Genomic DNA, 13,711 nt, shown 5'->3' with positions numbered 1-13,711 from the left:
TGTGGGGCCTGGTTTTCACGTGGTGGGACACGCAGGAAGTCAGTCACCTGCTCACTGGGTGCCCCTTACCCCAGGACACCGTAACAAGCTGCCATTACAGCTGTGCTCTGGGCACTGAGGACAGAGGGGCCCAGGGCGGCCAGCCAGGTTGAGAGCCTGCTCTGCCGTTCTGCCTCTGGCCCGTGCACCGCAATGCGATCTTGGGTGCGGGGGTGGATGCAGCAGCACGGGGAGCAGGTGCCTAACTTGCTGGCCTGGAGCCAGTCTGTCCCAGCTCTCCAGGGTTCGGCTTGACTTGCCATGGGGATGACTTGCCCGTGGGGACCCCCCTCCTGCTGCTGGATCCCCAGCCCAGCAGCAGAGTTCACTGCCTTTCTGGCCATTGTGGCCTCAGTGGGGCCAGGCACTGCGGGACGGCTGCAAGGCCCTGCTTGAGCACTTCCCTGTTCCTTAGGTGCTGAGGCCGTACAGTAACATCTCCAACCTGAAGGTGTGGGACTACTACACCCAGGAGGTCCTGTCCGAGGGCCCCTCCTACGACTGGGAGCTGGTGCAGGGGCAGCCGGAGCACGTGGAGGAGGTGGATCGGCAGGACTCCAGTGCTCCGCAGACCAAGCGCAAAATCATCTGGCCGTGCTACGACAACCGCAGCCGAGTGGAGCCCGACGCCATCTCCAAGCTGCTGGAGGTGTGTGGGGCACGGGGGAGGGACCCTCCCCAACTGAGAACATAAGGCCCAAAATGGGTCAGACCAATGGTCCATTTAGCCGTGTCCTGTCTTCAGAGGGAATGATCAGAACAGGGAAATTTATCAAGTGATCCACCCCCCATTCTCCAGTCCCAGCTTCTGGTAGTCAGAGGTTTAGGGACACCCAGACCATGGGGTTGTGTCCCTGACCATCTTGGCTAATCGCCACTGATGGCCCTGTCCTCCAGGAACTGATCTAAATCTTTTTTGGACCCAGTTATACTTCTGGCCTTCACAACATCCCCTGGCAACAAGTGTTGTGTGAAGAAATACTTCCTTGTGTTTGTTTTAAACCTGCTGCCTGTTAATGTCAGGGTGACCCCTGGTTCGTGTGTTACGTGAAGGGGTAAATAACACTTCCTGGTTCACTTTCTCCACATCCTTCATGATTTTATAGACCTCTATCGTATCCCCCCTTCATCATCCTTTTTCTAAGTTGAACAGTCCCCGTCCTGTTACTCTCTCCTCACGTGGGAGCTGGTCCCCTAACCATTTTTGTTGCTGTCTCTGTTTTCCGATTCTAATAAATCTTTTCTGAGCTGGTGCGACCAGATCTGCATGACGTGTTCACGGGGTGGGTGTGCCAGGCAGAAATCCACACCCCTGGGCTGGATCAGGCACTGCTCCCCCAGCAGGCCCCTTGCAGAGCCCCCCCGCACTCCCATCTCCACTGAGGCTGGCACTCAGACACTGCTCATGCCACCCCCTCCCCACCCCCATCTCTGATCGTGCCTGGCAGGGATCGTCTGTGCGCAGTGTGTGTGGTTGCAGCTCCTGAATTCCTGGGGCAGGGCCCATCTCAGGGCGGGGGAGGGGTGTCTTGTCTTTCCCCCTCTTCAGAATAACCTCCGACTCCTCCCACAGGAGCTGCACAACCTGGAGGCGGAGCTGGGCCAGGTGCCGGAGCGCTGGAAGGACACGTGGGACAAGGTCAAAGCCTCCCAGCGCACAGAGGCCCGGCAGGAGGCCAGCAGGGTAGGTCTCTGAGCTGTCCATGCGAGAGGGTCCTGTGAGCCAGGGGCTGGGCTGGGCTGGGAGGAGCAGCGTGCCGGGAGCCTGCTCCGGTGCGTGGCCGTGGAGGGGCTCACAGTGCCTTGTGCCCAGGCCCAGTGGGTCTCATGTGATGATGAGACAGCGCCAGTGGGGGGTGGCTGGTGGGTGGGACCCGTGCCCTCACTTCCCTGCTCTGTGCTCTGCAGATGGCGTCCAGTTCCCTTCTGATGTCCTCCAGCCTGTTGCCCCACCGGCGCTCGCTGGGGGTCTACCTGCAGGAGAGCAGCGTGGGCTCCACCCTGAACCTCAGCCTGGACAGCGACACCAGCAGCACCTCCACCCCGTCCAGCGGGAAGCAGGGGGGCCGCAAGAGCACCAGCAACCTCTACAGCCAGTTCCAGATGTCGGAGAGCGAGAACAGGTGAAGGGAACTCTGGCTGCCCCGGGGGAGATGGCCAGGCCAGGCCGTGGGGGCCCTGTGGTCAGCAATGAGCCCTATTGCTTGGGATGGGGTGTGGGTCCCATGGGGCTCAGCTGGTTCAGTCTCTGGCTGCTGGGAGCCGAGCTCTTTGGTCCATCCCCACTGGGCTCTCGCCCCCCGGTGCGCGGCAGCAAGGCACTAACCTGCTGTCTGGCTGCCGCAGGTCCTACGAGGGGACTCTCTACAAGAAAGGAGCCTTCATGAAGCCCTGGAAGCCCCGCTGGTTCGTGCTGGATAAAACCAAACATCAGGTACTGGACGGGCTGGGAAGTGGGCCGGGGTGGCAAGGAGCTGGACGAGGGGATAGCTCAGCTGGCCTGGTGTTGACGTGAGCTCGGGACTCGGGGGCACCGGCTGACGCGCGGCACCTTTCCTTGCAGCTGCGGTACTATGACAACCGGATGGACACGGAGTGCAAAGGGATCATTGACCTGGCAGAAGTGGAGTCCATCACCCCCGGCACCCCCACCATGGGGGCCCCCAAGACAGTGGAGGAGAAGGCCTTCTTTGACGTGAGTCCCCAGTGCCAGGGGGTGGGCCGGGGGCTGATAGTGGCTGGACCAAGGCAGCTGAGCACCAGCTCTGCATTGGCCAGCAAGGCCGGGACTCGGGCTCCTGAGTTGAGCTGTGGTCTCTGCAGAGGACGCCAGTGGTACAGACTGTGCCAGGCACTCGCCACCTCCGGCTGGAGCCAAGTTATGTGTCCAGGAAGGTGCCGGCCCCTAGCCAGTCCTGCCTGCCCATCTCCCCAGGTGGGGACCGGGGGCCCATCGCTAGCGATGCCCTGCCTGGCAGCCTGGGCTGCTTCTCCTGCCCCCGGTGGATGCCCTGCCTCAGCTCTCGTCTTTTCTCCCCATAGCTGAAGACGACGAAACGAGTTTACAATTTCTGTGCCCAGGACGTGCAGCTGGCCCAGCAGTGGATCGACCGCATCCAGAGCTGCTTGTCGGACGCGTGAGACTGGCTCAGCAGCAGCCCCCGTTCCAGGCACGGAGTCCCCCGGGCCCCGGTGCATGAAGCAGAGGCAATGCCCAGGGTTAGCACCTGAGCTGGCCCAGGTCTGACTGACTGAGGAGGAGGAGGCCAGAGGCCTTACTCTCCCGCACTGCCAGGGGCACGTCGTACTGGAAGCCCCAGGCCCCCTGCGTGCTCAAGGACAGTAGCAGGGGTCAGGGCAGGATCAGTCTGTTACACTATGGTAGGAACTGTCCAGCGCAGGAACTAATTGCATTGAAATGTCAGGCTAGGGGCAGTGGGGATCTATTCTTACAACCCCACTAAGCCTGTCTGAGCCACATCATTACCGGCTCCCACCCCCAGCAGGACACGGGCCTGGGGTCCCGGCTCCCACCCCCGGCAGGACACGGGCCTGGGGTCCCGGCTCCCACCCCCGGCAGGACACGGGCCTGGGGTCCCGGGTCCCACCCCCAGCAGGACACGGGCCTGGGGTCCTGGCTCCCACCCCTGGCAGGACACGGGCCTGGGGTCCCGGGTCCCACCCCCAGCAGGACACGGGCCTGGGGTCCTGGCTCCCACCCCTGGCAGGACACGGGCCTGGGGTCCCTGGCTGGGCACGGCGTTTGTCTGAGCAGTGCTCTGGTTCTCTTGCGAATGCTGCTGTGGGGTTTTACTGGCCCTTTGCTGGGAGAGGCTCCAGGAGGTGCTGTGCATTGATCAACCCCCTCGCTCCCCCCCACCATTGGGGAGCAGCCTGAGCTTTCCCTGGTTACCCCTCTGCACCCCCAGGAGCTTCCTGTGAACTTGCACGTCCAGCCTGTAAATCCAAGTGGACCTGCCGCCAGCCCCTTGGGGCACTTGGCCCAGGCCCTCTGGGCTCTGGCCCAGCCCTTCTGAGTGGCACTAGGCCGGGGTCCTGAGCTCAGGGTTCGCCTGGACAGCAAGGCCAGAGGAGAGCTCCATGGACATTGGGCCAAGAGGACTGGGACCATCCTGCTCACCCCATGTCCAGCAACTGGGCCATGTTCCTCCCTGGGGCTGGCTCAGTGTCTGCCCAAGAGTATTGCCCCGATGAGCTGCTCGGGGGTGGGGGGGAGAGGGGCCTGCTCCGGTGGGACGGGTGGTGTCTCATTAGCAGTATTGTAGCTTTAGAGTCAGCTCCTCTTTTGGTCTGCCCGTGGCAGGGGAGGGGGAGACTGAGGACTGGGACCTGCTTATATTCTTGGTCCCACCCCCTGGGAAACCTGTGCTCACTCAGGCTGCGGGGAGCAGGTTCCCCTGACGTGGCACCAGGGCATCCGGCCGTGTAGCTGCCCCGCTGCAGGCTGGATTGCTCTGGCACAGCCCTGGAGCCCCCATCCCTCTCCCTGCAGTGGCTGGGGCGTGGGGCTGGGCTCCTGCTCCCAGAGAGGTTCCCTGGGGTGAGTTGTAGAACAGGATAACAAGGCCAGTCACAGGAGCAGTGTGGATGAGCCCCTCACCTACCAGCCATGCTGCCCCAGGGAGTGAAGTGGCCAGAGCTTGGAGATCACAGCACAGAACTGCAGCCTTTTCTCTGTCAGCTCTCTCGGGGCTCTCCCCAGCTTATGCTTGGATGCCCAGCCCCTGGGCTCGCAGCGGCAAGTCTCCATGCAGCCACTGTCCGCCAGCCGCAGAGTAAGGCCTCTGCTTTGAGCTGGGACGGCAGGGAGCTCTTCACTGCCATTGTGCTGTGGGGGCAACCTCAGCTCCTTGAGATCCCCACTGTGCTGGGGTGTTCAGGGCTCAGCTCCTGACCCCCTGAATTGTGTACCAGGGACAAACGTGTACTTTAGCCCCCGCTCTAGCACTTCCACTGAGCCCAGACCTGCTGCCCTCCCCAGCCTGCTTATTGCTGTAACTTATTGTCAGTGCAAAGGTGGAATCATGAGACTGAGGCGATGGCATCTCTGGTACAGAAACAAATCCCCTGTATGCTCCCCCCGGTTTGCACCTTGGCAAGCTTAGCCCCCAGCAGCTCACAGGCTAGAGCCGTGTGCTCGTCCCAAAACCCAGCGGGCACCTGTGTGTGGTCCCTTGGGGCCAAGGAGCTGCCTGTTGACATGAGACCGTTCCTGGCCTCGGTAGCACTCCAACACCCCCCCCCCCCTTTCGCTTAGAGTTCACCAGCTTCCTGCTGTTGCCCCTTGGGCCTGGGACCTGCCCTTTCCCGCCCGCTGCGCAGAGCCAAGGTGGCTGACGGTTCTACCTGTCTTGTTTTTAAAGGAGTACAATGTTTTATTTCAGTGCAGAGCTCTTTGTACAGTCTTAACCCCCAGGGTCCCCTCTTCCTTTTCCTGTATGATAATGGCGGTGGCAGGTAGCTGGTGCAACAGGGAGGTTTTTGTAACTTCCCGGAGCAGTTGTAGATTATTGAAGTTTCTGTACATTGTGTCAAACATACAGAGTCCTTGTATTGTATTGTGCCTAGAGGGAAAATGTTATATAAAGAGAAAACTAACTGAATTTAATAAAAAATTAATATGCACATTCTCTTGGGCTGCATGGCACACAGGCCTTCCCCGTGCTGGGTTGGGTTCCAGAAGCGATTCTCTCTCACAGCCCTCCCCATTGTTCACACATGAGTCCCAGGGAGGGGGGGAGGGGGGGGGAGAGACCTGCAGTGGTTAGGGCTCGAGAGGGCGCAGAGTGCTTGCTGCTTGTCGTGTTGGGCAGGTTTGTATTCATCATTTAAAACAGTCCCTCTGGCTCTGCTGGGTTGGCAGTAACCAGAGCATCACCCTGCTCCTCTCCTGTGCTCTCCCTCATGACGTTGCATTTGTATGTGCCGCACTCCGAAGTCACAAGCCGCAGAACTGGGGGTAGGAACAGGCCTGTTAAGGGTGTTCCTGTAACCACCATGAATCCAATACAGAACAGTGCATCCCAGTATTATCCTAAATTCCTCATTTCGCCTCAGCTGCCAGCAAACATCTCCCACCCAGGATCTGTGTTCATCTTGCCGATCCAAGAGAGATTTCTTGGTATTGTCAGGTTCTCTGTTTGGACAATGGATGCACCAGTAGAGGGGCTCTATAGTGTGTACTTCCCCCTCAATTGGCAGAGGTGTCAGCACCCAAGAGCTGCAATCTTTGCAGCTGGCCATGGCATCTAAATATCACCTGGATAATTCAGTCCCACGAGGCCTAGTCTTGTTCTCCATCCCTAAAAGGAAGAAGCTGAAGGAAGCATTTTGAGATATTTGACCCCATTAGAGTTGTTCTAACTCCAAGAGGTCAGATGCTGGACCATAGCATCACCACAGAGCTTCCTCTGTTACCATGGCATCTTAGTCCTCCAGATTCATCTGGGGATGCCCAAGAACTTATCACCTAGTTAGATTCATGTTCATAATATTTCAATGCAGAATGAGCAGTCCTGAGTCAGTTTCTTCCATCCAGGTCTCTGAACCCTGTGTGCTTAGAGAACTCTATTGAGGTTTCCCTCCAGGTCCAGCTTTTTTCTACTCTTACTGTCAGCTCCTGGGTGGAGCCATTCTTCTTTGGATTAGCTTTGTAGCCTTCTGAAGACTTCTGCTACAAAAGTCTCTTGGCTCAGCTGTATTTCCTTCTGCTAATGGGTCTCTTGGGCTTTCTATCCATATGGCTTGTGGATTATACACTGAAAGGGAGGATCGTGATACCATATTAAGATGATGGGAGGGTTGTCCTCTGAGTCCAAGAGGGATAATGGTGGTGGATTTTTGAGTTTCAGGGCAATTAATTGGATTTTATTCCTGGTGTTTTCTCATCCTGAAGAAACTGCTTCAGTCTATACACAAGCTGAACATAATATAACATTGCTCTTAGGAAACATAATTGCTCCAGGTTGGAGCTCTCAATCTCAGATGCCTATTTTTGCATCTTTAAAGTTACAGGAATATTCAGGATGAAAAGTGACCATTTCTAGTACAAGATGCTCCCATGTGTGCTGTCAAGATTTCCAAGGAGATGTTCACCAACTGAGTGAATATCTTTCTTAGCTGACTAGCTACTAAAGACTAATTAATTTTGAAATCCAAAAGAAGTAATGCTCTACCTCAGTGGGCTGGAGGTGTGAACTCTGTAACATTTCCTTCCATTCAGCAGAGCGTGTGCTCTCCAGAATCAGAGTCCCACAGCTATGGTTTATTTAAACTGTCTGGAAGCATTTAACTCCCCAAGTACTGGATTCAGTAATTCGTTAAGCAGGAATAGAGCACTGGGTGGCAGGCAAACCTGGTGCCTGTGTCACTTTCTCATGATGAGGAAACTGAAAAAGTAAAGGCCAACCACAAATCTACTTGGTTTTGCCCAAGTCCAGCTATGTGAGGTTTTGCTTCAGGGCAGTAAAGGAACCAGATGCAAAATGGGATGCTTGCTTCCATAGGCAGGGAAAGGCCTCTTCCTGCAAAGTTGAGAAGTACATTAAGATGAAATCAGAGCAATGCCAGAGCGTGTGGTGGATGTGAGGGGACTCTGCGGCTCCCTCTAATTCTGGAGATTCAATCTCTTTGGCAAGAGGCTTGGTTGCTGAGTGCCCAGCAGAAAGATGCCAAACTCATACATGAGCTGAATTTTATTTTTAAGTCTGGTCTAGGGGCCCAGGTATTAATTTAGGACTTTACTTCCCCGTAGCACACCCACTGCTGTCAATGGGAGAGTATGTGCAAAGAATGAGCTTGGCCTGTATGTGATTCATAGCTTCCAAGGCCAGGAGGAACCATTGTGATCATCTCCTCTGACCCACTGTGTAACACACAGGCCAGAGACCTGCCACACAATGATTCCTAGAGCAGATCTTTTAGAAAAACATCTAAGCTTGATTTTTAGAATTGCCAGGAATGGAGAATCCACCAGAACCCTTGGTACATTGTTCCAATGGTTAATTAACCTCACTATTACAAATTAACACTTATGTCCAGCTTCCAGCCATTGGATGGGGTTAGAGCTTTCTCTGCTAGACTGAAGAGCCCACTGTTATGTTGGTACATGCAGATTAATCAAATCAACCTTCTCTTTGTTAAGCTAAATTGACTGAGCTCTTTGAGTCTCATAACTTGATTTGCTCAGTCCCTTTGCTCACTTGTAAGACCACTGGTTCTGCCCCTTCTCTCTGCTGCCACTTCAGTTCCTTCTTGCTGATTTTGTTCTGACAGAGGGGAGGCGGCTGGGTCTTGGAAGGGATTTGAGCAACACATCTCAAAGAACAAGTTATGAGAGGTAGGCAACTGTTTTTTTTTCTTTAAGTGCTTGCTCATGTCAATGCCAATTAGGTGACTCCCAAGCCAATACCAGAGTTCATGGACTCGCTGATTGAAGCACCACTGTGCTGAATGCTGCACCGTCCGTGGCCTGCTGAGTGATGGCATAATGAGGTGAACGTGGGGATTGATGACCAAGTCACAGCCACACACAGCTCATGGATCAGAACCTGAGCCAGGAACCCCACCTGCCCCCTCAGGGAGTGCACTGTCAGCCCAGGGGCAGGTAGCTTACCCAAATCATAGCATGCCTGGATACAGGACCTGATCCAGGATAAACTTTTTTGGGGAGGCCCTTCATCCTGTCTGCTACTGCGACAAGCAATTGTGTAGACTTCTGAAACACCTTGGTCCGTTCGATATAAAAGGCCAATGCCCACTGAATGGCCTGAGAATGGAATTTCTACTCCTGGGTGTTAGCAGGTGATTTGGCGTAAAAAAAATGGGAGGAAAATGTCCTGATTGGTATGAAACTGAGCCCTGACCTTCAGGAGCAAGGCTGGGTGCAGCCAATGCTCAACCATGTCCTTCTAGAAGATGATGGTGTAAGGAGATCCGGCTGTTAGGGCCTTGAGCTCAAACACCCTCCCAGCAGAGCGTATTGCTGCCAGAAATGCCACCTTCCCTATGAGTGAGAGCAGTGAGCACATTGCTGAAGGGTCAAAGGGGGCCCCATTAGTCTGGAAAGAAGATGATGAAGGGCCCAAGCTGGCACTGGTTGTCATACTTGAGGTATAGCCTGTCCAGTCCTTTAAGAAAATGGCCAATTGTTGGGTTAGCAAAGACTGATCAGCTGGCCCCACCTGAGTGAAATGCCAAGGATTCCAGCTAACCAGCACAGGCCCAATATACAGCACCATGGAGGTGACACTCCAGGAGGCACCCACACCCACCTGCTGGATACCACTAGAGAAGAAACCAGCAGCCATGCATGCAGTGTGCACACACATCTGCTTGGAAGCACTCAAAGAACACTGAGTTCTGTTATGTAAATCAAAGGGCTTGTGCTTACCTGGAACAGCATCAGTTCTCCTCCCCCTATCAGTCACCCTTAACTAAGCAAGAAGAAAGGGGGCTGGTTTAGAGAACAAAAGGGAGCTGGACAGAGGTACATGCAATAGCACGTGCTCCTGTTTACACACACCGTATAAGACCAAAAGACATTTAATGTGTGGAACTCACTGAGGTTAAGCATCTGGCAGGGTCAGTGAGAACAGCACTTTGGGGCAGGAGCCAACCTTGAACTCAAGCCATGAGAGCTAGGAAAAGTACCCTATGCATAAGTCACCGTGTGTTCAACCACAGCACTACCGGCTCCTGGTGGAATATAAGGTGAGTTGAGCTCAACCTGACCCTCCCCCTGCTGCCTATGACACTGTCATCCTCTTAGAAAGCTGCAGGGCAGGAAAAAAATATTCACGCTGGTGGTTAAAATGTGACAGCCTCACTCACTGGCAGAGAGCTGCACAGAGACTTTTGCAAAATGTTTGACTGGCCTGAGGCACCTTTGCCTGTCACGCACTGCCCTAGGGAGACCTCAAACCCAAGCATTTGGCATGACTCAAAAAGGGACTGGACAGTTCAGCCTTACACAAATTTTAGGAGGACCATGATGCCAATCTCCATTAGAGCAGTTCAGACCTAGTGTGGGAGGGAGGGAGATCACAGCCCAGCTGGCAGTTCTTTCACCATCCTCTGGGGCAGCGGCTGCTGATGGTATCAACCCGAGCAGCACTGAGCAGCACCTCACCTGTAACCATTTCCAGGTATGAACTCCAAGCTATTAGGCCAAACACCCCAAAGGCAGTGCTGTACCGGCTCCTGGGCTATTGCATTCTGTGGCCGGTGCAAGAACCTGGACCATGGAACAGCGAGGAGTAACCTGCTCCTTGGCGAGGGAATCAAATCACCACAAGGGCTGCATCACTGAAACCTTCCATCAGTCCCCATTCCAACCTCCTTCCCCCTCCCTCCTGGAAAGTCCTAAGCGTTGCCCAACAACTGTTTGGTGGCAGGAAAGCGCTGGGCCATAGGTGCAGGAGCTTGGTGGGCCCGAGACCCTCTCCTAGGAGAAGTTTCTTGTCATCCAACCACTAAAGCTGAGTAGTTATAAAAACATGTGATTGTAAGTTCTCATCCCGAAGTATCTAATGCTTTAAAACAATTCTAAGCACCTGCTGCTACCAGCTCTCCCAAGGCTGGGTATGCTGGTGTTCAAAACAATTCCCATCACCTTTACCTGCTCTAGGCCATTCATTCCACACAAACTAAAAAAAGTATTAAAAAAACCCAACCTGGAACCTGTCAAAAATTTTCAAATGGGGGTGTGGAAAAGCTTAAAGGGTCCACAGCTGAAAAAAGGTTGAAAGTCCTTGTGTGTGTGAGACCAAACCACTGCAATTTCCTTCAGGACCCAGCAGGTGGTGCTGCCCTGGAAACCTACATGCTGATCTATGTACACTTGCTGCCTTAGAGGGATTTCTAAACTGTCTAAGCAGAGGACTCAGACCCTGACTGGTGCCTGGAGGCAAACCCTGATTCCTACTCTGATAAGAACCAGGGGGCTCTGAGGTGTCTGGTATGGGGGGAAGGGAAACAGGCGTTTAACAATGCACCAAACCACGTTGCTCATTGTTGTCTGTCTCACCTATTGAGACTGGGAACTCTAGGGAGCAGTGTCACAGATTTTACAGCTTTGAGCACTTCTGCAATAACTAATACCAGGCAGCTCTTAATGCACAGGAAGGTGGCGATTGGGAATGCGGCCGATTTGTTCACAGCCAGTGATGTCAGTTGATCACAGGAGACCCCTAGGATAAAAACACCACACACAGAAACAGGCTAGTGCCACTGCCTGAACGCACTCTCTTCTGCACCATTTCCAAAGCCATCAGTTTACACTAATAAACAACCGGATGCCAGGACTGGGGAGGTTACCGATAAGTCTGGGTGCGAAATGTGCAATGGGAGATGGTTGAGAGGGCAGAGATAGGGCCTGGGGCTTGAGAAATCCACCGCTCTCAATGAGAATTTTGAGTTTTTATTGATAGTTGGAATTTACAGCCTAAAACTGACAATGGATAGAGAGATGCAGACTTGGTTTTTTCTTTTCTTTTTTTTACAAAAAACAAAAACCAAACAAAATAACCAAAACCCACCAGCATCAGTTTTACAATATAAAAGTTTTGACAGTAGAGAGACTAAAGTACATCCGGAATTACTCAGAAAAATAACAGGGAGAAAAAGGCAGTAATTTTAAAACTTTGTACCTCAGATATACACATAAATACACAAACATTGCTTACAAAGACCCAGTTTCAACATTTAAGGGCAGTAGGCATCATGAGAAACAAAAAGGCTCCCCTATGACATTGCACTAAATTAATCCACCCACTTCAGACCCCTCCCTTTGCCGCCCCCTCCCCCAGACAGAGGAACGGCCACTTGACATTAAACATGTGCTTGGTATCCTCAGTAATTGAGCCATCCCTCTGAGTCACTTCGTTACCCAGCCTGTACCCAGTTACCTCAGCCCGCTATTCTCCCAACACCTCTTCTCTGCGGGCAGGTGTTTTATTGCTAACTGGAGTGCGTCTCAGACAGAACCGCCACATTTTATGGTGGGTCTATTTTTTTGCAGACTCATCCTCCTAGTCCTGATTTCTAGTCCATCTGCATGAGGTGGTGAAATCTCACAAACAAGCTCTGGCACCAATGCATGAGGGAGCAGGGGTTTCAGAAGTGCTCAGCACCCAGAGGCAGATTTCAGCTCCTCTTCAGACCCCTACGTAAGTGACATGGTTTTCCGAAGAGCTGTGCATGTTGGTTGCTGAGCTGCTTTGAAAATCTGGCCCTAAATCAATACATCAAAGCCCTGCCCACACTGTTTCCATGGCAGTAGCTAGTGGAGTTCTCCCAGTGTGGACTGGGTATTTAAAGGGTATTTTTCACATACTGTTATAGAGACACAAACAGTTCAATGCCCACACGTTACGAACACAGAACTCGAGCGTTGTCAGCTGCCAACTGTGATAACAAGGACTGGAAAGGAGGCTGTCTCAGTTTCCCTTTTAAAATCAGGGACTGCCCACCAAAGACCCGTCTACACTAGCAAAAGGAGCCGTTTCACGGTGAAATGGTGCAGCTCAGCTCAGCACAGCCAGAACCTGCTGTGCAGAACCAATGCAGCCGCCTTAACACACTGGGTCCTCTAGAACAGCCCAGCACATCCACACACAGCACAGCTGTACCAGGCTGCAGGGGCACTTAGCGCCTTGGTCCCAGCACAGTTCTCTCAGTGACTGATGTTTCTGTGAAATTACTACAGAACTTCAATGGCATTTTAGCAAGGATTCCACCTTTCCAGTTATATCTGAAATCAAACAGTTTCCTTCAGGAAAACGATGGTTTTTACAAGCATTGCAATGACACTGGATTCCCTAGTGTAGCCAAATCTCTGATAGACAGTGTGCTATCAGCCTGCAAAGCCAAGCACTTCCAATAGCCTAATGTCTAAACTGTTACCTAGTTGCAACAATGGGAACTATGAGGTTACGAAGAAGTGCCCACAGAAGTAACTCAGACGTTCCGCGGCATGAGGCAGACACTGTTCAAAACTTAAGCAGCTAGGAGAGATCAGCTGTTCAAATTGCTTTAATTATGCCAGCTGTGAGCTAACTGATTTGTCATAAAGAACTAAGTGTCTCTTCACGAGTAATATCATGGCCTGAAGGAGGAAGCGCCTCTGTGTGCCTGAGCAGATACCCATGATTCTAATGAATTTTCCCCTATACTAGGGTGTATTTTCTTCCTCAACGTATGGATGCCATCCACTGCCAACATTTATAAAAAGGAACGTGTCCTGTCAAGTTGATTTTGCTCCAACATTTGGGATGTGTTAGAACAGTTTTACAAAACTTCAGCTCAAGAGAAATGTTTCTGCAGCTTTTTATATTTCAGTGGAAACAGCTCGTTTGGATTTCAATACCGGCAACCCCCAAACTGCAGCCTTGAGTTAGAAGATGAACATCAAGCCACAAAACTGACCAGAAACAAAAATGAAACCGAAAAGCTTTTTCATCAACCAAGCCAAGAAATGCCAAAAGGAAACACACAGCATCGATGAGAAAAGTGAGCCGGATTTAAAAATATACATATATCAGTAACAACGATCTAAGGTGTTAATACTGCTGGGTACATTTATTTTTTCAACCTGATAATACCCCTTTAATACAACTTTACCTTTCTAGAGAAGGTGGTTAAAAGAGGTGTA

The 13,711-nt window shown here is 52.7% G+C and overlaps 1 protein-coding gene across 5 annotated transcripts in view; it reads left to right on the top strand.

Moving 5' to 3' along the window:
* Positions 1-5,690, top strand: part of SBF1 (SET binding factor 1) — a 149,254-nt gene extending 143,564 nt beyond the window's left edge. For all 5 annotated transcript variants that reach the window (XM_045027419.1, XM_045027410.1, XM_045027395.1 and 2 more), the window contains 6 exons: positions 455-688; positions 1,613-1,723; positions 1,948-2,162; positions 2,386-2,473; positions 2,603-2,734; positions 3,082-5,690. In XM_045027419.1, coding sequence (XP_044883354.1) covers positions 455-688; positions 1,613-1,723; positions 1,948-2,162; positions 2,386-2,473; positions 2,603-2,734; positions 3,082-3,180 — 879 coding nt within the window. In that variant the 3' untranslated portion in view covers positions 3,181-5,690. The remainder of the gene's footprint in view (positions 1-454; positions 689-1,612; positions 1,724-1,947; positions 2,163-2,385; positions 2,474-2,602; positions 2,735-3,081) is intronic.
* The last annotated feature ends 8,021 nt before the right edge of the window (positions 5,691-13,711 follow it).

The sequence above is a fragment of the Mauremys mutica genome, chromosome 1, assembly GCF_020497125.1.
Source record: "Mauremys mutica isolate MM-2020 ecotype Southern chromosome 1, ASM2049712v1, whole genome shotgun sequence".
Lineage (NCBI taxonomy): Eukaryota > Metazoa > Chordata > Testudines > Geoemydidae > Mauremys > Mauremys mutica.
Note: the sequence above shows the minus strand (reverse complement) of the source record. Positions and strands in the feature narration are given on the sequence as shown.